Source organism: Jatropha curcas, chromosome 2, assembly GCF_041381405.1.
Source record: "Jatropha curcas cultivar XTBG-Jc1 chromosome 2, XTBG_Jcur_1.0, whole genome shotgun sequence".
NCBI lineage: Eukaryota > Viridiplantae > Streptophyta > Magnoliopsida > Malpighiales > Euphorbiaceae > Jatropha > Jatropha curcas.
This window is the reverse complement of record NC_143152.1, coordinates 29,048,841-29,073,284: the sequence shown is the minus strand read 5'-3', so window position 1 is coordinate 29,073,284 and position 24,444 is coordinate 29,048,841. Positions and strand designations below refer to the sequence as shown.

The following is a 24,444-nucleotide window of genomic DNA, read 5'->3' as shown; positions in this document are numbered from 1 at the left end:
TTCCATATTTTCCATAATTATTGATAGTTGAAGAATATGAAAATATTGTTCCAAAAATTATATTAACCATATATATATTAAATCAATATTTTATATATAAAAGTGAAAAATTCTAAAAAATATTGTTGCTAGTGTGGAAAGATATGCAATGTTCTAAAAATTCATAACTTTAAGGATACATTTATATAAAAAGTTTTAGTTGTCAAGAGATTTTTTCAGATAAATAGTATTTGAGTGAATTTATGTATTTTGCAGATCAATAGGTTTGGGAATCTAACACATAAAATACTTGTTATTTTTTTCTTCTTCAAATTATCAATTAGTGTTATTATCAATACTAAAAAATTTACAATTTCTAAATTAGAGAGTACATAATCAAAATTTATTGTCTAGATATTTGAAAATAATGACATTTTTTAGGTGAATTTTTCATAATTTTGTACGTCTTCGTTGTTATTTAATGTGTTTATTAATTTTAATTTTGCCCACTTTGATTAAATTTTCTGACTTCAGTAGTCTTTATAGGAAATAAAAAGACCTATTGCATCAATTCATCAAATAGATCGAACCTTAATAACATTTTTTTGTTTTTGTTTTTGTTTTTGTTCATCTACAATAAAAAAGGGTAAGTAAATCAACAAGCCAGGAAAGAAATTAGTAATGTTAATAATGTATATTACATCAGGGTCCAGCAAGCTTTAGTTTTGGGATTCCATACAGCTGGGAGCAAGAACTTCTTGCCTCCCGATCCATGGGCATTGAAACCACCACCAGTAGAAGGATCGATTCTTATTTTTCCGGCATAGCCAGCCATTGCTCCCTTTCCGAAAACACCTTTGCAAGCTGTACCAGCCTCAATTTTATTTTTCTCCTTCTCTTGGTAGAACCCAGACTCTTCTGGGTTGGTCACAAGATTAACTAGTCCCTGTGCAAAGGCAATAACCATAGCATCTGCACCCACATTGCCATTTGGTGGGTTCAATGTCATGCCTACTAGTCCAGTGTCTGCCTTATGGAACGGCCATGCACAAGCTCCGGGACATTGAACTTCTGGGTTCCCCACTACAATGTATGGAGTCTTTTCTGCAATTCCAAATATTTAAAAGAAAGATTAAGGTTTTTTATTTAAAATTTCAATCTTAATAATTAATATAATAGGTACCATAAACTCCACGCAGTGAGCATTTGCCGGCGCACAGGCCTTGCATGGTGACGTCCTTAGCAGTGAAAATAACTGGATATGCTTTAGGGTTTTCTGCGATTGCTTTTTGTATGAGAGGCTTGACAGTATCCATAGCAAGAGCTTTTCCCACTGAGTTATTGACATCGGTTATTTGCCTGACGACTCTAACGTTGAGACGGCCGTTACCTTTACCGGCAACTTCTTGAAAGCTCTCAACAATTTTCCACCATTCGGACACTTGCGGCTGTAAATTAGCAGCTGCATTATAATTCAAGGATTTAACAAATGTTCTAAGAATATTCTTTTGGGCACGGCCAAATTGACCATACCATACGAAAACTAGGTCTACGTTTCCGGACAACAGACACCCATGATGATAGGTTATATCTGCGGTGGTGGTGGCAGTGGCGGTGGTGCTAGCTTCCATGCCAGTCTCCGTTTCAGTATCTGTTGTTGGGGCAGCATTTTGTTCGCCATCGCTGAAACACAAAGGGAAAAGCAGGAGAAAAAAGAAAAGAAGCGGAATACAGCGATTTGGCGAAGCCATGAATAACTGTGTCATTTTGTGCATGTAGTGATTTTATAGGTATAACTTAGAAATTTTGTATGGATATGAAATGGATGAACAAGATTAAAACCACTCTAATTATAGTTTAGAGGCTATATTATTAGTGGTGCATCAAACTCCATTGACTAATTTAATTATGTGAAATGAAATTATTGTGAGGAAGATATGGTAGAGACAATCATATAAATTTCCAATATATATATTCCCCAAGTATGGGGACTTACATTTTCTTTTTTTTTTTTTTTTGGCTTGCATGTAGGCAATAAGCAATAGTTGCCTAATTAATATTCCTAATTAATTAATCAGGGTTTAAAACATGGAATGGATATTATTTGGTTAACTTTTTTACTATTATACTTTAAAATATCGTTAGTTTTGATCGAGCTCAAATTCTTATGAAGCCGAAGCAGATCACTTTCGAGTACCACACTGATCATATTTTATTTCTACCTAAATATTTTTTTCACATGTCAAATGCAGGAATCCTACACTGAACTCAAGCGCAAATTACCACTTGAGTCATTCTTTATGAATATCTTCATAGAACAAAAGGAAATTTCTCTTTTATTAAATTGCCATACAATATCTAGAACATAAATATATGTTAAATCTGGAATCTCATATGATATGAAATTCACTCCTGTTACTAATAATATCATTATGTTATAAAACACAACTTGGAAGAATCAATAGAGAGCAATTTTCCTTCTATAAGAGTCGGGACAACTTCTATTACATATATGTTGAGGTGGACAGAATGAAATACAAGTCTGGGACAGTAATTAAAAAAAAAAAGGTGATTTTTTGAAAGAACATATAGAGAACTAATACAGGACTAGAAGACATAATTTTATAACAAGTTTCTTCCAACAAAATAAGCATATTACACACATTCATAACTCGTACACTCAGTTGTGAGATTTTTCTTGTTTTGAATTGATATAAGAGAATGAGTTTCTTTACATTTGGGCCACTTCGGCTTCTCTTCATTCTTACATAGCCTTTCAGCTACAGATTTAAAACCACTCCTCATGTAACTCACGACAGCTGTTACAAGCTCTCTGCAAAATATCATCAAACAGCAATCTTCAGCATTAACAATTCCAGATATGATTTTGGATGAAGCAAACAGAGAAAATAAAAAGGCGTTGTAAAGCATCACACTGCGCCTCCACCAGAAGGTCAACTAAAGATACTTAAAAAAATCCAACATTGGTTGCTTTTTCTAAAACCAGTTGGAAATATGGGCTTGGCCACAACCGAGAAGAAAGAGGGGCAACAAGAAGTGTAAAACACCTCCTGCGTCTTGACCCTGTTCCACCCCACAGCTTTTTACGTTATCAGGAATTTACACTTCTAAAAGGCCTATGCTAATGCTACCAATAAGGCAATGCTAAGGCACGCTCACATGGAAGTAACTCGAGGTATTTTTAACTGTCTGCAGAGTCATTTAGGTTTAATAAATTTTGCTGGAATATTCGTAAGTTTCATGTTCATCATTCTTAATCAGAGGCATAAAATGCAATTTAGAACAAAAAAAAAAAAAATAGATAAAGTCCGTTCTACTTACAATGGAGAGCATGGAGAACGACCGCCATTTACATAGTACACAAACAAGTACGAGTCATAATACTGGCCATTGATTAGATAAAAGCCTTGCAACCTCCTTATACACTTGAATGCCATTTTTTTATATAAATAAATGGCAGGATTATTGTAAGAAATCACATGCAAGTAAACAGCACGGCATATTGGTATACTTGAAGCATATTTGATAACTTCACGAATAAGAGCAGTTGCTGCAAATTCAACAGGCAAATGATCAATCAGAGTAAGTCTCAAGTTCTGTTGGAAACAAGAAAGTACTTTTGAGAGAGAGAGATTCCAACCTATCCCGAGGTTTCTGTAAGTTTCTACCACTCCAAGTGTCAAAATGTACACTAGTTTTTGATCTGGTTTTGAGGGATCATACCTAAGTAAGTCCCCTATCTGCAGTGCAGGCAGAAGTTGGGTGACATAAATCACAAAAGAACAAGAAGCATAAATTATCATCATTAGATGAAAAGAAACCATATGTATCGATAGTGCAGAACTAAAACTTGAAATGTAGGCTACTTTCAAGCACTCTACATGTCATACGGGAGTCATGCAATTAAATTGTTAACACAACCATAATTCAAATTCAATCATGAGGTAACGTTAAAATAGGATGAATATTTGTTTGACGAGGATCTCTGTCTGAGTTGTCACCAAATATCTATCTCAATACAGTCATAATAAACTCAACTCTCCTAGGGAATACTTCATGTTAGGCACTGAATCACACAAATATGCAAATTTTGAAGCGACCAACAACTAAGTTTTGCAATCCCATAATTCAAATACAAGGCACAGATGTAAGCCTACCCTAAAAAATGTAGAAGACCCACCTCACTTTCTTTTGCCAGCACAATACGTGCGGTAACAAATCCAATAAGCTCATCACTGTTACCATTTGGTCGACTACGATCAACAGCTGCCCAGGACACAATGTCACGTGCATTGACAACATTTTGGAAAAACTCTGATTCATACCTGAAAAGAGAAATGCATTTTTTATGAAAGGCAACTAAACCTTTGAAGATCATAACATGCTAGAAAAAGAAAGGGAAAAAAAACATTTTTAAGCAATCCACCTGATAGGAAATACATCTGCATGGAGTCGCTCTAAAATCTCCAAATCAGAGGGCCGTATAGGCCTGTAGCATATAGTTGGGCGGTGGGAGATTTTAGGTTGTACCATTTATTGTTTTGCTATCAATCCCCAGCAAAGATATGGTAAATTTGGAAGAATTGTAAATGACAATTTTCCATTTATGCCACATGAGTCACCATCTCCATGCAGGAGTTGCTGGAAACTGAGAAAATCATCAGTCCTTTACAGTAGGAAAATACACTCACGTGTTCAAAAGACATAGGCACGAAGAGTCAAAGAAACTTGGACAAGAAGCACAAAACAGTATCTAGAGATGCCAAATAGGAAAAATATAAGAAGTAATGGCTACTATTAGCTTCAGAAGATGGAAAGCCTAATTTAATAGTTCCTTGTTCCTGTTACCAATATGCAGCCAACATGTTGTAACTGTTAATATTCTAGTTGATTGGCTTTAGTGTTTACATGCATTCAAATATTATGCAGCTACTGGCATTAATCCACAAATTACCGACATGTATCATGTCAAATTCATTAATGAATTCATAGTGGGGGTCAATACCATCATTAATCATTAATTTATAAAAGCAACCACACAGAGAAAACTCTATCAGAATATTATTAGCAAAAGCAAAAGTAACCATTCAGCAACTTCAACTGTCAAGCTTCTGAGCAGCTAAACAACAAAAATCTTTACTTTGGACAAAATATAGCACAAGTTGTAAAACATGAATTGCAATATCAATGAGGAACTATCATATCCATATATAATCTCCTTTAGAAGACTTTTTCTTGTATAAGAGCCAATTAGCAGTCAACAACAAGATTATTGTTTGCCATTTTACAGGCCAATTACTGCATTTCCAAGCTCAAAAATAGAATTGAAAGTGAATGATATTTTTTATTTAAAAATATTACCTTGGCTGACTCTTCCTATGACAATGAGGCTTCTGAAATCACCAATAGAGTTTCTTTACAGGTGATCTGCAAAAGTCAGCCAACCAATTAAATCACCAATAGAGTTTAAAGTACTGTTATATGGTAATGCAACCAGAGCAGATTCTAATAAACAAATAGCAAACATAACAAAACTTAACTAACTCTACTTTCCAAACATCAGTAGCCACTAAAGACACTAATTCAAAGGAGAGATCAGTGTTGGAAATGTATCAATCCTTCATTGCAGAAATAAGATGACTCTATATAGTGAAACAGAAAATTTCTTTTACTACTTTATAGATATTGCAATATATAGCAACTAAAACCCATACTGTATCAACCTAATGGCATATGTATCTGTGCTAGTTAATAACTTTGTCTTATCAAATTAAAGGAAAGGCAAAATCTAGATCCTGCATCACTGGTATGCTTATTAAGCTTACTGTGCAAGGAAGTGTGTAGGAAAAAGACACCACTATTTTAATTGGAGAAAGAATTGCCCTTATATATGACCTGTTAAGTTACAGAACCAAATGGTAAACAAGAATGACCTCATTTCACTGGCCATGCACCAAATAATAAACAAATCTAAATATTTAATATGGTTCAATCATCCCCAAATTCCAATGATAAGAATCCAACAACTATTCTTACAATTTCAGATTTCATTAAGCTGTAAATTTCTTGTCTCCTACTAATTTCCCTTCTCTTCATTTCTCCAGCTACTTTGTTAATCTAGCCAACTATTGAATTTGACATGGCTCCACTATTCACCAATTTCCATTGCTAATGAAAAAATAAATTGCCTTATTCAAAATAATCCATGAGCATGGATTAGATTACACATGAATCCATTTTATGACCAAAGATGATGATCATAAGAGAGGAGACAATAGATATCTAGCTGCATAGCTATTGTTCACTAAAACCACTAACATCCCAACAATCTTTCCATTTCATTCATATGTATTACCATTTAGAAAAGAAATACTAAAGAAAATGGGGAAATACGTTGAAAAATGACAAAAAATGGACCACACATTATATTTTAACTCCCAGAATTTAGGCGACATCAAGAATCCAGGAAAAAATGTTGACATGTCAAAATTGAAGCTAAAAGATTTGTGAAGTTATCATATGCCATGTAATCAGACAAAGAATCAATATCATAACTTCAAATGTGAAAATAAAAAATAATAAAAATAAAAAAAACCAATAAATATCAGTCACAAAAGTATATCAATAAACATCGAAATATTTAAATACTTTGGTGAGAAGTTAGTAACCTTGGCTAAAAAGCATGAACAGTTTATAAAATCTAAAATTAATCCAACTAATATGAAAAGCAATAAGCAACTGCTTTAAAAGTTAATCTTGAAAGTACAATACATCATTTAAGACTAAGTTTTATAAATTATGCCCAATTCAATCGTTATCCATCCTCTCAAAGTATCTTTCAGAAAAATCTCAACCAAATGATAATAACTTGAAGTTCTTGCAAAAATCTAGAACTCACACAAAAAAATTATAAAAAAAAAAAAAAAAAAAAAAAAAAAACTATCATTAGAATGAGATACAAGCTCCCTAAATATTTCATAGCACAAATCAAGAGACAAAATCAACTAATTCCAAAGAAATACCCATTAAGTAAATAAATTAGAGAAATTTAATACCCAAAAATTGCTAACTTTTAAAGAACAAAGGAAAGAGATCTCAGCAGAAACCAACCTCATTCAGTGGTTTTGGAGGGGTATCGAGAGAGAGAGAGAGAAGAGGGAAAGAAAAAGGAAAAAGATGTGTATTTGGGAATTGCAAATGGAATTTTAGTTTTCTTTTCTGGGTTTTGAAAGGAATCGAATGCTTTGCTTTCCTGGAAAAACTGGGTTCGAAATCTTGTTTGAGACGAGAAAGGATCTTTTTCGGTAAAGGTTTCTTCTTTGATTTTTTTGCAATTTCTGGGTAGACTTGACTTTCTGTTGATTTTTACTATGATAACGAAAATACCCCTCGTGAAATTTTTGTCATGAGCGCTTTTGCCTTTGATCATCAAAGAAAACAATTTTGCTGGTTTGACTGTGTAAGCAAACCGAAGACGAATCAATTGATAATAATGAGTTCAATAAAAATAACAAATCTTTTTTTTTTTCAAGATAAAAAACAAAAGATATCATCCTTAAGACAAATCTTTGAACGTACAATCTAATTTCTATTGATTTATTTCTAAAAAAAAAAAAAGAAAATCCTAGTAATCAAGTTTTTTTTTTCTTTAACCTCTCTCAAAATGGTAACGTTCAAATGGACCAAACCATAATGATTGAGATTGTTCATTTGGAAAAAAAAAAAAAAAAAATTCCCGCATACTATACATTCCATTTTAATTAACACTAGTCATGTCCCATGTTTCTGCAGAATTGCAATTTTATTATATTATTTTTATGAATTTAACTATATGAATTTAATATTTATATTTTTATCATTAAATTTTAAAATTTTAAAACATAAACTTTATTTATTTTTATGTACTGAGTGCAATCAATAATTAATAATCTTAAAATAAATTTATTATATTAATTAAAATTTTTAATTTATTTTTTTAGTAATTAAACATACACTATATTTATTGCTAATGAAAAAACCCTTCAGTATTTTAATAATTATACATTTAGGTTCAAATTTTTTTAGTGTTTTTTTCCTTTTTATAAATTTATAATAATATAAGAGAAACTGATTTTGAAATTTTTACAAATGAAATGTTGAATAATATTATTAATTTAATTTTATTAATTATTAAAAAAAGAAGAAACTACAATTTTTTATCATTTGAAATAATATTAATGATTAATACTTTAGTTAATTATTGAAAAAAAAATTGAAAAACGTATGATATTATTAATGATATTAATATTAATGTTAAATCAGTTGGAACTTGAAATGACTTTTCATATTTTGGTCTTCTTGATTGAGACTGTAAATTGATTCTTTGGTTGTCTTAATGATATTAGCATCCGTTGGGCTAGGAGACAAATTTGGGATGTTCTTCTAAAATGTTTGTTGTCTATTGATTCCGTTTTTTTTCTTTTAATGGCAGAATTTGTTATTTAAAAAAAAAAAAGAAGGAAAAACTCATTAAAAATAACACAAAAAACAATTTTCTTTGTCTACCCATTTTTCATATTCACTTTACAAATTTCTAATAGCATAACGAAGTACGATATTGAAATTTTATTAATAATAATATTATTATTAAATAATATTATTAATTTTTTAAATCATTAAAAAATTGAAATTTTTATAATTTAAAATAATATTAACGTATTATTAATTCATTAATTATTGAAAAAGAATTGAAGAGCATTTGATATTATTAAAAAAAATGGGAAGAGTTTTGGTATTTAAAATAATATTATTAATACTATAATTATTTAGTTAATTATTAAAAAATAGAAGAACATTTAATATTATCAACGATATTAATTTTAACTCAATTAACATTTGAAAAAATAAAATTAAAATATTTTTTAATGATTTTTTTACACTGGATGATTTTTTTTTTTTTTTTAACTAAAGAAAAAGATGAGATTATAAAACAGAACAAAAAAAAAAAAAAAAAAAAATTCACTCTTCAATATATATTCTGATGCCTAAATATTTACTACGTACAAATATCAGACATGTTTGTAGCTTTTGAAGCTCAAAGCACCGCACCAGTCATGAATCGATGGTTGAGTACTGCATCAGCAATTGGTCGTTTCCGGTAGTCAGAATTTAGCATTGCCTACACAGAGAGAAAAATAGTATTTTAACTCATGACAATGCACTTAGATATAAAGTATCATGGTTTCTATTACAACATAGGAATTACAGAACTGAGAAGAATACAAATCAATCATGAAAATTAAACTAAAATCCAACCTGAAGTAATTGCCAACCGGCCCCATCACCAAGATCCAGAAACTTGACAGCTTCTTCCAAGCGATCATCTGCTAAACAATACCTGCATCAGATAAAAAAAGGGAGAAAATGTAAGGAGTTGAGGGCATAACAATATTAACACCACAAGAACACTGTTGATGCAAGGTCTTAGCTTGTGAAGCATGATAAAGTGGGAAAGTGTTTTTTATTTGACCTGTGCACAATTATCACATTTTATCCTAGTTTGGCATGCGAAGCACCAAATTATGAATTTTTGCAAGATGCCTTTGGAGTATTAGATATGTAGTAACTACTTAGTTGTATTATGTTTTTTGACACTACTGTTTTAGTTGCTGTTGAGAACATGGCTATGTTGAAACTGTTGATTAAAAGGGCATTAAAGTTTATTTTTAAGGTAAGTTTCACATAATCAAATAATTAAAAAATCCACTCTCATTCCGCTCCTAGGCTTACAAAAAGATGCACTCCAACTTGAAAGCCTGGAGAGGATTAGGGTAAGCATGGTCTTACTCCTGTCTGTTAAGAGTCTATATATATCCAAATAGCTAACCACCTTTCAACATGACCATTCTCTTTATGAATCTAATAGTTGGTTCATGATATCATTAACTTCACTAAATAATAAAGAGCCTACACTTCTGAAGTGTGTAAATTAAAGCGCAATACCTAAATGATCCGGAGAAGTTTACTTAACTAATGTAGCATTTCTAATGTGGCATCTAAGCCCCTGTCTTAAATTTATTTAAGCAAGTCGTAAGGTATACAAGTCATCTTACTCTCTTGCAGCATCAAGATCAAGTTTGAAAGTGCTTTCGAAAAGCCTCTGTAAACTCATGCATAAATGATTACAGTCAGTAAGAAACCAGCTTATATATGCATGTATGCACATTAAACATGCAGAGACATTAGGACATACATGTGAAGAAAAAGGTTATGATAAGCAATAACGCAAGAAGGAAATAGAGTGAGGAGGGAGGTTAACATTGCAGCTTACTTGCAAAGAAAGACTATCCATTATGCCTGCTTCACAAAATGGAACAAAAGCCAGGTATGCAAAAAGAAGACCTGCTTCATATCTATGCAGGAATAAGAAACAAAATAGTCAGAACTAAGCTTTGACAGACTCCACTGATAAAGTGAATTAAAATTACAACAATTTACATGTCATCTGCAATTCCGAAGGATCTTTTCTCCATAGGCGTGAAGGCACCAGCAGTGATTGCCCTTCTCCAAAGTCCTTCTGAGAGCATTTTATTGCCCTCTTCTAAACGAGAAATACTAGGAAACCATGTCATTAGATAAAGATATAGACGATAATTTGTTCTGACCTCAGAAATTAATATGCAGCAAAATTATGAAGATCTAAAAATGCTTTTACTATTTTGCAAAATTTATATACTAAGTAGTGATTAAGCCGAATGCAAAACTCACCACTTCATCAATGTCAGAAAACACAGATCATTTATTAGCATATAACTGATCAAAAAAAAAAAAAAAAACTACAGAACAGTACAGTCATTCTTATGTTAATCCATATTAAATGGCATACATGTCTAGAGCAGAGGCATTTTAAGCATAAAAATGAGCTGAAGGTTAGATCACATCAAAAAAGACAAGGAACATTGCAGTACCTTATATCAACAGAAAAGGCTAGATCTCTAAGTCGTGGAACCAAGTAGGCAGAATCTTTCTCCATTATGGTACTGCAATTAGCAAGTAATACTATGAAATATCAAGAAAGAGAACACATCCACTATAATTTAGCATTCTTATTTAGCATAGAAATGGTAAGCTTAGATCACACTCCAACATACTTCAAAACAATAGACGATGGTCCAAGACTCTGGTGCAATCTGTCATGATCATGCATGAATCCTAGGCCACTAATAGCACCCCTAAGAAGTGCAATAACAAAATATCTTCTGCGTTTTATTGTTTGCTCTTGCTCAAAAAGATTCCAAGAGTTTTCCCCAATAGAACGGCTTTTTGATATTTTTTCACTCGTAATTTTTGCATAGTCTGCTGCACTATATTTCCCATCATTACGGAAAGCAAGCCACTGCACAGGTATTAAATTTAATCAATTGGATTGCAACCAAGGACGTACTTAACTTATAATTAAAAATTGATACTTGATTTACTCAACAGACCTGTTCCCCAGTTTTGGTCTCAAACCCTCCTACGAGTATGAGGAGATTCTGACAGATACCTTTTGAACTGCCCTGCTAAATATATGCATGGAAAAGACCAATGAATACTATATTTCATCACCAAAGATGAACAAACTATATAAAAAAAGGAATTCATTAAGTTGCCAATAATGAAAAGGAAATGCAATTGTCTACAGTTCATACATAGGTAAAATTCATAGCCTTCGTCCTACCTGAAGCACAGCATGAGTATTAAGCTCATTTGCTGCCATCATATCCGCTTCAACACCACCGGCTCGTCGTCCAGGATAAACCTTCAGAATCAATAATATCAATATACCATGATGCATCAAAGGCATACTAATATAAGCTGAAATAAAGATAAAAGAATGTTCCATAGAACAGATTTTATTCAAAAGAAAACAAATGTCATGGGACAAGACCTTAATTGTTTGCATATGATATCATATAAGTCCAAATTCTTTGTAGCTCCATTGAACAACAAGCACAGATTCACATTGCGGATTCACTAATTAAAATTAAGCAAGAACTATCAAATGGTACCAATTTCTGGACAAAGCACACATGTACGTCTCCATATGCTGCAACACTATTCCATAACATAACAACAAAGTTCATAGAAATAAATAAACAAAGACTCACCTTAAAAACAACTGAAGTTCCTTTAAGCGAACCCTGAACTATTCTTCCTTCATAAAGCCTGAAAAACAACTGCCATGAATAGTATTACTATTATCAGTAAGAAGAACTAAAATTATTAATTAAAAGCTGATTTATATACTTTATAAAATAAGCCAATTATAGAACATGTTCAAAAAATGCACCTGATCTTCACACCACCTTCACCCACATCTTGCATTTTTAATTGCCCCATATTCACTGCTGATGAGTACTCCAAATCCATCCCCGATTGGTAACCAGAATAGCTGCCAAATTAAGAACAAATTTCAAAAAAAAAAAATATATATATATATAGATATATATATATATATATATATTGAGGGCAAAATAATGCAAAATAGCACCACCTTGTAATGTTCATAAACCCATAGCTGCCGATCAGTTTCCCCACCTCGAACGAGTCAGGATTCATAATCAGACTTGCTGTGCAGCAGAAACGATTCGGGGGAGTTCGACTAGGCGAGTTGGTCAAAATCAGAGTTTTAGTGCATAAGGAGGATAATCTGCGATTGCGAGAAAGTGGAGAGGAGAGCATAGAAGATGCAGAAGGAAAGGAGAAGCAATCGAGTGAAGCGAGAAGCATCTTGACTACTGCTATGGCTTCGAAACCGACGAAGTGCGATTTTTGTTATCTCGTAATAGAAATGGCGCCAAGGGGGAAACCGATAAGGCACTTGTGTGCTGTTCTGTCCAGAGATAATACTCCACGTCATCACGGTTGAACTGTGGAAATTACATAATGGAGCTCGTGGTGGATTGTAAAATAATTCGCCTTATGTATCAAACTACTCCAAATTTTACATGCCGTTATAATTTCGCTTTATTTTCGTCTTTTTGGTAATTTCACCTCAATTTCAATTTTTTTAAAAATAACAATACCTTTAATTGCAATTAAAGGTGCAGTTGTAAATTAAAAATATTTCTAATTTTTTTTTTTAATTTAGTAATGAAAATAAAATTTAAACACTATTTGAATGTCAATAATAATTTCATCTAGAGCATGTTACATTTATAAACTTAGAAATAAGATATTTGAGATACTGAAAATTAAAATAATTAAAAAATTATTTATTTATTTATTTTATACTAAACAAATAATAGTTTGATTATATTATCAATTTATAAAATTATTACAATCAAAATTTTTCATCCTTAGAATATAGATAATATGAAATAAAATTTGCAATTAAAAAATTATATTTTATTGATTTAATTTTTGTTAACATGTTTAGAGATTTTTTAATAAAGATTTACATTATTAATTTATTAATTAGCATATCTCTTTCAAAAATTAAAATTTCATTTTTGCAACATTATTAATCAAACTAATCAATTTTATTCAAATTTTTATTTTTAAAATCTTTATCAGAGTCACATGATAATTTTAAAATGATGAGAATGTTTTTTATTTTTAATTGCATCATTAGTTGCTATTGATAGTGCTACAATTATAAAAAAATTGAAAATAAGGTAACATTGCGAGGAAAATCAAATTAGAGTGAAATTGTACAAGCATGCGTAGTTCAGGCTGTTATAATACAATAGGCCAAAATAATGCACTTTTGACTGTGAAACGAAATGATTAACCATGCGTTAATGAATTATTATGTTCTTTATATGTAAATAAACTAGTCGAAGTACCACACTTTATATGTTATTTAAATAATGTTATTAAATTATATTATTCTTCATTTTGATTAATAATAATAATTAATATGTATTTTTCTCATTAAAAAATTAACCATATAAAACGTTTCTCTTTGATATTGATTTAACCTCAGTTATTTTTGTCTAAGAAGTTAAACTAAAATTTTAATGTGAAATGTTTATATGATAAATGAACCAACAGTATAGTTAAAGTTCAGTAATTTAAATAATTAATAAAGATAATGTAGTTTATAATTTAAACAATTAAAATATTGTGTTTTAGGATAGGTAGTTATGTATAAATAAATTTAGTAATTCAAATATTATTAAGAATAATTTATAGTAAATTTAATTAAAATATTTAAGTTGTCCAATCACAATATAAAAAAAAATAGAATTCTAAATAAAGAAAGATTATATATATATATAGGGAAAATTATTATTTAGTCCCTCGGTTTTTACATAATTATCCAACTAATCCCAAGTTTTGTACAAATATCTAACTAGTCCCTCAGGTTTAGCTCCGTCTAATTAAAAGGTCCTTCCGTCCGAAAAGTTGATTTTTTTCCGTTAATTATAGACTAAAAGACTAAAACACCCCTCACTAGCTGACGTGGACCATACTTATTCATTGATGGAAAAATTATTATCTAGTCCCTCAGATTTTACATTATCTAACTAATCCCAAGTTTTGCGCAAATATCTAACTAGTCCCTCAGGTTTAACTCCGTCTAATTGAAAGGTCCTTTCGTCTGAAAAGTTAGTTTTTTTTCCGTTAATTAAGACTAAAAGACTAAAACACCCCTCCCTAGCTGACGTGGACCAGTATGAAGCGATAAGGGAGGGAATTGTATAAACTAAAAGACTAAATAATAATTTTTCCTATAATTTTATGCACATGTAGAATTGTATAGATGTAACATCCCAGGCTCTACCGAGATATTGTCCGCTTTGGGCCCCAGGCCCGCACGGTTTTGTTCCTGGGCCAGGGAACCACCTCCTAGCCCAAAACGCGTCTCGGGAACTCAAGGCCTGCTACTCCTTATGTACAGTACTTCCACCTTGTGCTTAGCCGATGTGGGATTTCGCCTAAGGTGCAGTCCCTGACATAGACCCCCCCTTAGGGACTCAGCGTCCTCGCTGAGGTTTGCCCCACCACCAGCCATAGGGACAAGGCTTGGCTCTGATACCAAGTTTGTAACATCCCAGGCTCTACCGAGATATTGTCCGCTTTGGGCCCCAGGCCCGCACGGTTTTGTTCCTGGGCCAGGGAACCACCTCCTAGCCCAAAACGCGTCTCGGGAACTCAAGGCCTGCTACTCCTTATGTACAGTACTTCCACCTTGTGCTTAGCCGATGTGGGATTTCGCCTAAGGTGCAGTCCCTGACATAGACCCCCCCTTAGGGACTCAGCGTCCTCGCTGAGGTTTGCCCCACCACCAGCCATAGGGACAAGGCTTGGCTCTGATACCAAGTTTGTAACATCCCAGGCTCTACCGAGATATTGTCCGCTTTGGGCCCCAGGCCCGCACGGTTTTGTTCCTGGGCCAGGGAACCACCTCCTAGCCCAAAACGCGTCTCGGGAACTCAAGGCCTGCTACTCCTTATGTACAGTACTTCTACCTTGTGCTTAGCCGATGTGGGATTTCGCCTAAGGTGCAGTCCCTGACATACACCCCCCCTTAGGGACTCAGCGTCCTCGCTGAGGTTTGCCCCACCACCAGCCATAGGGACAAGGCTTGGCTCTGATACCAAGTTTGTAACATCCCAGGCTCTACCGAGATATTGTCCGCTTTGGGCCCCAGGCCCGCACGGTTTTGTTCCTGGGCCAGGGAACCACCTCCTAGCCCAAAACGCGTCTCGGGAACTCAAGGCCTGCTACTCCTTATGTACAGTACTTCCACCTTGTGCTTAGCCGATGTGGGATTTTGCCTAAGGTGCAGTCCCTGACATACACCCCCCCTTAGGGACTCAGCGTCCTCGCTGAGGTTTGCCCCACCACCAGCCATAGGGACAAGGCTTGGCTCTGATACCAAGTTTGTAACATCCCAGGCTCTACCGAGATATTGTCCGCTTTGGGCCCCAGGCCCGCACGGTTTTGTTCCTGGGCCAGGGAACCACCTCCTAGCCCAAAACGCGTCTCGGGAACTCAAGGCCTGCTACTCCTTATGTACAGTACTTCCACCTTGTGCTTAGCCGATGTGGGATTTCGCCTAAGGTGCAGTCCCTGACAATAGACTAAGCTTAATCACACGAGTAGGAAAATTAGCTTTCGCTAAATTTAAAAATGAAAATTGAAGAGTTTCATATAAAGTCGATGGAGACATAATCATTTTTCTCTCTTAAGTGTACGGTTTAGTTTTAGATTATGAATATTTGCAAATCAAAAACCATTAAATATAATTATGTCTCTAAAATATTACTATCTTCATTCTATAATATTCGTCACATTTAGAATTTCATGTCTTTTAAAAAAATTATTAAATTTGTATAAATTATAATAAATTATTGAATAAATTTTGACAATATTACCCTTAATTTAATATTAATCTCTAAGAAAATCATTAAATTGAAGTAATAATTATTAATCATACACAAAGGGTAAATATGAAAAAAATATTTATTACTCCTTAAAACTGCAAATATAACAAGTATTTTAGACCAAATTAGACAAATATTTTAGAACAAACTATTTTCTCAAATTTGACAAGTATTATGGAACAAAGACAGTATTAAAAAAAGGATAAAAAAATTAATTTGATGTTCTAATTAAATATTATTAAATTTAAGTGAATCATGAAAGTAAATACCTCTTCAAAAAAAGTACATACCTCATTTTTCTTTTTACCCCAAATTATCATCATAGTTTCTTTTTTAGAAAAAAAGTAATAAACATAATTTTCTATTTTATTCATATTTAATATGCAAATTTTATCAAGAAACATTACTATTATCATTGATAAAATCTAAAAAAAAAAAAAAAAAAACAAAGTATTCCATCTATTCATAAATACTTTTAATGTTTTTATGGTAATTAAGTAAGTAAATTTATTCTTACAAATTATAACAAAATATTAATTAATTTTATTAAGTAATCTTAAGTAAGAGAGGAGATGTTATATGATTTTGGAAAATTATAAAAATAATTATTAAATTTAATATAAATAAGGATAAAATTGAAAAAAAAATTAATTACTCATTAATATTCTAAAAAAAAAAGATATTTGCGGAGAAAACACCGGCTCTAAAACAATAGTTATTTACAGATAAAAAAAGTAATTATTATTGCCACCTATATTATTATAATTTCATAACTTTGAATATGAATATTAATATTTAATGCAAGGTTATCTGTGCAAAAGATAAACTAGGTATATCATTATGGCATGGAAGGAACAAAAGGGAAACAAACTAGGTATATCATTATCGCTTCATACTGGTCCACGTCAGTTAGGGAGGGGTGTTTTAGTCTTTTAGTCTTCAATTAACGGAAAAAAACTAACTTTTCGGACGGAAGGACCTTTCAATTATACGGAGTTAAACCTGAGGGACTAGTTAGATATTTGCGCAAAACTTGGATTAGTTAGATAATTATGTAAAACCTGAAGGACTAAATAATAATTTTTCCATCAATGAATAAGTATGGTCCACGTCAGTTAGGAAGGGGTGTTTTAGTCTTTTAGTTTATAATTAACGGAAAAAAATCAACTTTTCGGACGGAAGGACCTTTTAATTAGACGGAGTTAAACCTGAGGGACTAGTTAGATATTTGCGCAAAATTTGAGATTAGTTGGATAATTATGTAAAAATTGAGGGACTAAATAATAATTTTCCCTATGTATATATATACAAAATAGATATATATAGATTACAAGATTTATGTGATCCATTCATTTCAAGTAAAGGGTAAAAATCGATAAACAACCGCTGTTTAGTGGATGCTATTTTTAATATAATTATAAACACATTTTAATATTTATAATTGGAAATGTACTCAAAATAATTTATACCACAACCTACACATTTTTACATGAAAAAAAAATTTGTGTGTTTTTCTAAGTGAGAAATTACCGCTTTCTTGGAGCCAAAAAAAGAAAAGAAAACAAAAAAAAGATAGGATGTGTGGCAAAGGGCGCCAGCCTGCGCGGTATACTGATTGCCAGTGCGTCCTAAGGAATCACAGTTTATTCGTCAATAGCGATCGCTACGTGTCAGTTTAATCTTGACCGTACGATTGACTTACCCATCATTTCTCTCTTTCATATTTCTCAGTGGTTCTTTGATCCTCTGCCTCCTCACTCTAATACTGTGACTATTAAAATCCTCTCTAAACCCTTTACCATTTCTCATCGCACCGCAATTTCCACAAAATTCGGTTCAACCTTTGTAGAATTTCTACTTCGATCAAATTTCTTTATGGAGTCTGTGACTTCGAATTCGGTGCCGCCATTTCTGAGCAAGACATATGACATGGTGGATGACCCGTCTACGAATTCGGTGGTGTCTTGGAGTAGCAATGATAATAGTTTTGTGGTTTGGAATGTGCCGGAGTTTCAAAAGGAGCTATTGCCCAAGTATTTCAAGCACAGCAACTTCTCTAGCTTTGTTAGGCAATTGAATACTTATGTAGGTATTTCTTCCCCTTTTTTTCCTACGTGCTATTGCTCCTCCTGATTCGATTTAGATATGTTGAATTTTTTTTTTTCATTAATATTGCCAATTGAATTGTGTTTCATTTGTTCTTTCTATCGTACCTTGTGCGTCCTTTATGTGCACCATGGATTGTGCATGAATTGTTTGTAGGTGATGTGCTTAGTTAGGGTTTCGATTTATAGAAACTTGCTTGTGTTGTGTTATACTTATAAATATGTAGATTTGTTGGTGGCACCGGACTGTAGCTTGGTTATAGGTTGCCTTGGGAATTTCTGTGTTATTAAATTGTTTTCCAAATGGTTATAAGTTGTCGTGATGGCTTGTTGGTGTGCTGAATTCTTGCGTTGAACTTCATTATTGTGAAAGACGCATGTGGAGCATCTCAAACTGATAATAAAATTCTAGGAATATCTTTACAATTTTTACTATTTTTTAGTTAATTTGAGAGTAACTTGTTGAGAAAAAACTTGCTTAATCTGAAGATTAGACTGAGTATCATTAATTGAGTCAATGTATTCAGGTGATGATTTAGAAACCTGCTTGCTGTTAAATGAGTATTGTTATGAATTTGGCATCTGCACCTGGTATATATTCTTCTAGCAATATTATTGCTTTATAATTTTATAATGTAATGGTTAGTGTTGTGAAGTTCAGTTGCTTGCCAATGGGGAAGGAAGAAAGTAGAACATATAGCTTTTACTTAAATGATTAATGCAATTTTATTAGTGCAATATGAACCTTTTTGCATGTAGAAAAAATGTTAGTTCAACTGTATTATTGCATATACAATAGGTAGAACTTTCTATGTTAGTAGTGCGATATTGATTAATAATTCATCATGAAAGTTTTTTTGCCCTACTGATATGGTGTAGAACACATCTGTCAAGTTATAATATTCATGTGCATGAGTTCATTCTGTTATATTTGCTTCAGGTTTCAATCATAAACCTTTTCGACAGCTGTTTCTTGAAATAGTTTCTTGCTGGCAAAAAAGTTTCAGGATGATTTTGTAATGCTTATTTGTTTTAGGTATATGGCTGTCCTCTGCCTTACTTACTGCTTAACTGTGATGTAATTTTTTTGCCACATAACCTTCCTGCTGTATGGGGTAACAAATATTCATTGGCATATTTAGTTATTCATTTTTTTTTTTTTTTTTGGAATAATTTGTTCTTTTATGAGTTAGGATGACAGGCAGGACTTGCTTGTCCTAAGCTCCTGAATTATGTCAGTGGGGGATCAAGGGATGTGAAATTGCTTATGAATTGATTTGGCTATTCCAGTTTCTTTCTGGAGTATCATGGTTTATATGGGGTTAAAAGCAGATAACTTGGCTGTAAATTTTAGCTTCAATAACATTTCTGTTTATCTGTTATTTGATTTAGATGATTAGAGGAGGGGCATATGCACTTTTAATAGTAAAATAGACATTTAAGTTTTTGAATTTGGATATTTTACAAGTTGCATACAAGCTTTATGGACTATAGGAAAAATTAGTATTGATAAAGGTGGGACATGTATTTGTTATGAAGGTTGGATGCTCAGTTTGCTAAGGGACGCTACATCCCCTTATATTTTTGAGGTTCCTGTCAAAATTGATTTGGGATAGTCGTGCATTTTTTAATATGACAAAAGACTATTAGTTCTTTTGCAAAGTATGATGACAGGAAACTAGAATGCATGGATTTATTGTTGGATTGTGCTTCGAAATTTAATATTTCTGTATTTTATTTTTATTATTTGTCCTGATCATTTGACATTGCTATATATATATATATATATATATATATATATATATATATATATATATATATATATATAGCATTATCTTATATTAAATATATATAACAGTTGGCAATGAGGGAGTAATCTCTTCAATCACATTTCTAAAATATGTGATTTTCTTATTAATGAATACTCTCTGTGTGGAACAGTCTGTTATCTATTTATGAATGTAAGAGAAAGGGCTTGGGGTGCATTCTTCCTCTGATAAACTATCATCTGTATCATAGGATTTAGTTTTTAGTTTGTGAATGATATTCACTGCAAATAAAAAAAATTCAAGGATCCCTGTTGATAAAGCTCATATAGTATTGGTCATTTCTACTGTTACGAAAGCATAATCTCTTAACAAGCATTGTCTAGTCCCTTCTAAACCTTGGATCATATGGGAACCTTGTGAAATTTTTCATTTGAAGGCTGCTAATGTGCAATGTTGTAACTTTGGTTTCTTTCAGTGACATAAATGAGGAGCAAAATGTTTCTTTTGCATGCATGTTTGGCTATCTGATAGGGTCTTCACTATAGTTGTGTTTTGTCATTGTTACTTATGTTCCTTGCTGTCTTCAATTTTTTTATGGGTTGAATGTCCTTGTGTTTCCAGAAAGAAAGGTCTTAGTTTGGGAAGTAGAAAGGAAGAAATGAGAGCTGTCTAATAGACTGAAACTTTAGTTTCTTAAAAAGCAAGCTTTTGTGGTTATTGCTTACTCATTCACCAATGTGCGCAAAACATTCTGTTAGGCTTGAATAAATCGTCTTGTGTGTTAGGCTTCAATAACTAAAGTCTACTTTGGTGATTCAGTTTCCAAGTCCACCTTTTTTTAGCGATCCCTTATTATTTTCCCAATCCCAAAAATTTTCTGGTTTCTTCTTTCTTTGCTCTCAACAGATATTTCATCTCATCTCATCTTATCTTTTATGAGATGATGCTCATGAGGGCTTATTTGCTTGTTTGTCTTGCTCTGTTTCTATGAGCAAACTTTCACTTTCTGTATAGAGAAATTTTTTTTTTTCTCTATGATTTTAGTGACTCAACCAGCTCCCGCACCTGTCAAATTGTAATTTGTTGCCAAGAAATGCATTAACCATGGCACGTATTAACCATTGTGCTGAAAACTTGCAGGTCAATTTACACCTTGCTCGGGTATTACTTGACCAATGTTGGGTTTACTTGGCAGTATTTTGATAAGTGCGTCGGTATTGTGAATTAACAGAGTAAACTGGTAGTTAACACGTCTAATCTGCAGATTGTAAGTTTCCCATAAAATTGCTTGAAATTGAATGCTTGATTTTTTATTTGTTTGTATATAATTCATCATTTTGAGCTTTATTCTTTTTTTTTTTATTTTTTGGTAAATGGAAATTCATACTGTTTTGAGCTAGTGTTTAAGATGGGGGCAGATAGAAACCATGCCTTTGCTTGACTCTTGAAGTGGAGTTTGAAACTTTGGATCTTGGATCCTGAACTGTCTGCCTGGGCAGCAATAGAGTACTCTTATAATTCAACTTAAAGTTTCAATAGTTTCATATCATCATCATTTCTACATTATTTTCCTTGAAAATCTGTTGTTTGCCTATCTGTATGGATATATATAATATCATTTATCTTCTCATTTGCATAATTGAACTTTGTTTAGCAATAGCATTAAAGCTTGCTTTAGAATGTTATAAGCATAACATGCTGTGTTCAATCATTAATAAAGCCCAGAAATGACAAAAGAAAAGGCAACATTTGTTTTCAAATATTTATTTGTCAAAATCCAGGGAAACATAGCATAAAATAACAGGCAGAATGGAGGACTTATTGAAGTTATTAGTGAATAACAAAATGTGTGTATGAAGTTGAATTTTATTCCATGCCTTCCCGTGGATTGATTATACTCTATTTATAGACTGGAATTTTAAAATTTTGATCATATGCTTAAATTTGTAGAAATTCATTCTTAAAAAAAAAAAAAAAAAAAAAAAAAAAAAAAAAAAAAAAAAATTGCAGAAGTTGCCTGGCAACTTCATTTGTCATGCAATCCAAATCAAAATGCAACATTGTTTGATGTTCAGACTTGAATGGTTGGTGCATTTCTAGCTTCCTATACGCTTGGAAGAAACGACCTCCATAATGGTCATTAATCCTGATTGTTCGATTATAATGGCTATATCATCCTTTGGTTGAACAGGGTTTCAGGAAGGTTGACCCAGATCGCTGTGAATTTGCGAATGAGGGGTTCTTGAGAGGGCAAAAACATCTCTTGAAGAGTATATCTAGGAAAAAGCCTCTTCAGATACACAATAATCAACCACCTCTAGTTCAGAGCTCTAAAGTTCCAGCAGTCATTGAAGTTGGGAAATTTGGACTAGAGGAAGAGGTTGAAAGACTCAAGCGGGACAAGAATGTGCTTATGCAGGAACTTGTTAGATTGCGGCAGCAGCAGCAAGCTACAGACAACCAGTTGCAGACTGTGGGGCACCGCGTGCAGGTAATGGAGCAGAGACAGCAACAAATGATGTCATTTCTTGCAAAGGCCATGCAAAGTCCAGGGTTCTTGAATCAGCTTGTGCAGCAGAACAATGAAAGCAAGAGGCACATTACTGGAGGCACTAAAAAGAGGAGACTTCCTGGACAAGGAGAAGAAAATTTGGCAAGCAAGGTAGGCAGTAGTCCTCCAAATGGACCAATTGTGAAATTCCACTCTTCAATGAATGAAGCAGCAAAAGCAATGGTGCACCAGATCCTGAAGATTAATTCATCGTCTAGGCTGGAACCACCAATGAACAACTCTGGTCCTTTCCTGATTGGCAATCTTCCTTCTTCCAATGCATTAGACAGCAGCAACACTTCAAGTCGAATCTCAGAATTGATGCTTCCGGAGGTTCCACCAGCTTCTGGGCCATCAAGTTTTCCTATTGATTCAGGGTTTTCTGTCAGTCATACATCTGATGCCATATCTGAGGTCGAATCCTCATCTTGTGCTGTAAGTGACCTAAATATGGACCATCTTTCTGAGATGAGAGTGAATAACTTGGTGCAAGACACGGTTCTGCCTAATTTCAATCGGAGAGAAGCAATTGTTCCAGAAAGCGCCATTGGAATTCCTAATACAAATTTTGTGGGTTCTGAGATTGGGAGTAAGGAGAACATCAGTCCACTGTCATCTGTTTTGGACATGGAAATGCCTGTAGAAGTGCCAACTGACGCCATTTTTCCCAATCAAGATACAGAGGTTTTGGTGGATGGGATCCCTAAGCTTCCTGGCATTAATGATGTGTTCTGGGAACAGTTCCTTACAGCGAGCCCAGTCACAGGGGACACAGATGAAAGTGATTCAAACTCACCACAGAGCCGCATGAACAGGGAACAAGAATTACAACCGTGGGAAGAGGATGGATGGGACAATATTCAAAACATGAATCATCTTACAGAACAAATGGAGCTTCTTGCATCAGCAGGCACAAGGGGGTGAATTTTCACCAATTGTACATACTTCTCTTGCTATCAAAGGTAAATTTTTAAACCGCCATTTACAATGATAAGCTGCAGTCTGCCCCTTCTCTCCATATAACAATCTGGTTGTATAACTAAGTTTTGCCTACTTCTAGATTCCCTGCATTGGATCAGACTATTTCTGCACAGTTATTGATGTCATAGGATGTGTTTTATACCATTTTGCCCTCTGCTATTCACCTTGTATATGTATTGTTTTCATACAAAATTACTTCATAATATAAAAAGAATTTATTTAGCATTTGCGTTTTCATCTCATTTTTCACTAAGCATTAAAAATATGAGCGAGGAAAGTGTGTTATTTTAGATAATACTGTAATATGGCGATTCTTTGATGCATCTTCACCCCCTCTTAAAACTATAAGAGTCTGCTGGAAATTGTATATGCTTCCAAATTACAAACTTGATTTAGAGAAATATACTGTTGTTTTCAGAAATGTCGCATTTTTTATAATTCTTGCAGAGTTGCCGTTTTGCGCTGCCGAGCAGACATAAAAGCTTTTTGCTTAGAGAGAAGATGGCAAGGCTTTTTTTTTTTTTTTTTTTTCCCATTTTAAAGTTCAACCACTCTACTTTTTACCTTTATCAAGTGTAACATGGTATTGTAGTCTGTGATTGGTTATGTGTGAAGGTCCTAAATGAATGATATTATGCAATATTTTGTCACAAATGTGGAATGAGAATGAGAATTTCTTTCAA

The 24,444-nt window shown here is 33.1% G+C and overlaps 4 protein-coding genes across 6 annotated transcripts; 1 reads left to right on the top strand and 3 right to left on the bottom strand.

The window, feature by feature from the left end:
• Positions 1 to 550: 550 nt before the first annotated feature.
• On the bottom strand, positions 551 to 1,747 carry LOC105632684 (protein EXORDIUM-like 6). Its single transcript, XM_012215128.4, has 2 exons — positions 1,163 to 1,747; positions 551 to 1,083 (listed from the first exon to the last, which is right to left on the bottom strand). Exons 1-2 carry the CDS (start codon positions 1,743 to 1,745, stop codon positions 677 to 679), a joined length of 990 nt encoding a protein of 329 aa, XP_012070518.3. The 5' UTR covers positions 1,746 to 1,747; the 3' UTR covers positions 551 to 676.
• A 681-nt stretch (positions 1,748 to 2,428) lies between these two features.
• LOC105632457 (Acyl-CoA N-acyltransferases (NAT) superfamily protein) lies at positions 2,429 to 7,464 on the bottom strand. The gene is made up of 7 exons (XM_012214839.4): positions 7,111 to 7,464; positions 5,362 to 5,427; positions 4,427 to 4,648; positions 4,181 to 4,325; positions 3,641 to 3,740; positions 3,322 to 3,550; positions 2,429 to 2,812 (listed from the first exon to the last, which is right to left on the bottom strand). The coding sequence occupies exons 3-7, from the start codon at positions 4,531 to 4,533 to the stop codon at positions 2,635 to 2,637; spliced, it is 759 nt and encodes a 252-aa protein (XP_012070229.1). The 5' UTR covers positions 4,534 to 4,648; positions 5,362 to 5,427; positions 7,111 to 7,464; the 3' UTR covers positions 2,429 to 2,634.
• Positions 7,465 to 8,984: 1,520 nt separating this feature from the next.
• LOC105632456 (Protein kinase superfamily protein) lies at positions 8,985 to 12,889 on the bottom strand. 3 transcript variants are annotated; one of them, XM_012214837.4, is made up of 12 exons: positions 12,515 to 12,889; positions 12,311 to 12,412; positions 12,129 to 12,186; positions 11,699 to 11,779; positions 11,466 to 11,540; positions 11,130 to 11,374; positions 10,947 to 11,018; positions 10,477 to 10,593; positions 10,310 to 10,391; positions 10,092 to 10,138; positions 9,295 to 9,376; positions 8,985 to 9,157 (listed from the first exon to the last, which is right to left on the bottom strand). In XM_012214837.4, exons 1-12 carry the CDS (start codon positions 12,748 to 12,750, stop codon positions 9,074 to 9,076), a joined length of 1,281 nt encoding a protein of 426 aa, XP_012070227.1. In that variant the 5' UTR covers positions 12,751 to 12,889; the 3' UTR covers positions 8,985 to 9,073. The 3 variants fall into 3 exon arrangements, 2 of the variants coding, with proteins under 2 accessions (XP_012070227.1, XP_012070228.1); XM_012214838.4 differs by having other exon boundaries at positions 11,466 to 11,537; XR_001046777.4 differs by lacking the exon at positions 10,092 to 10,138.
• Positions 12,890 to 18,031: 5,142 nt separating this feature from the next.
• Positions 18,032 to 24,444, top strand: LOC105632454 (heat stress transcription factor A-1b). Its single transcript, XM_012214836.4, has 3 exons — positions 18,032 to 18,440; positions 22,421 to 23,742; positions 24,209 to 24,444. Exons 1-2 carry the CDS (start codon positions 18,231 to 18,233, stop codon positions 23,702 to 23,704), a joined length of 1,494 nt encoding a protein of 497 aa, XP_012070226.3. The 5' UTR covers positions 18,032 to 18,230; the 3' UTR covers positions 23,705 to 23,742; positions 24,209 to 24,444.

Excerpts from the sequence above, each read along its gene's own strand:
- LOC105632454 (XM_012214836.4), top strand. The coding sequence starts at position 18,231 with ATGGAGTCTGTGACTTCGAATTCGGTGCCGCCATTTCTGAGCAAGACA. Across the intron at positions 18,441-22,420 it reads TTAGGCAATTGAATACTTAT|GGTTTCAGGAAGGTTGACCC; the intron begins GTAGGTATTTCT and ends TTGGTTGAACAG.
- LOC105632684 (XM_012215128.4), bottom strand. The coding sequence starts at position 1,745 with ATGACACAGTTATTCATGGCTTCGCCAAATCGCTGTATTCCGCTTCTT. Across the intron at positions 1,084-1,162 it reads CTCACTGCGTGGAGTTTATG|AAAAGACTCCATACATTGTA; the intron begins GTACCTATTATA and ends TTGGAATTGCAG.
- LOC105632456 (XM_012214837.4), bottom strand. The coding sequence starts at position 12,750 with ATGCTTCTCGCTTCACTCGATTGCTTCTCCTTTCCTTCTGCATCTTCT. Across the intron at positions 12,413-12,514 it reads GGGTTTATGAACATTACAAG|CTATTCTGGTTACCAATCGG; the intron begins GTGGTGCTATTT and ends TTAATTTGGCAG. Across the intron at positions 11,541-11,698 it reads ATACTCATGCTGTGCTTCAG|CAGGGCAGTTCAAAAGGTAT; the intron begins GTAGGACGAAGG and ends GCATATATTTAG.
- LOC105632457 (XM_012214839.4), bottom strand. The coding sequence starts at position 4,533 with ATGGTACAACCTAAAATCTCCCACCGCCCAACTATATGCTACAGGCCT. Across the intron at positions 3,551-3,640 it reads TTACAGAAACCTCGGGATAG|CAACTGCTCTTATTCGTGAA; the intron begins GTTGGAATCTCT and ends TTGAATTTGCAG. Across the intron at positions 2,813-3,321 it reads CGTTCTCCATGCTCTCCATT|AGAGCTTGTAACAGCTGTCG; the intron begins GTAAGTAGAACG and ends GATATTTTGCAG.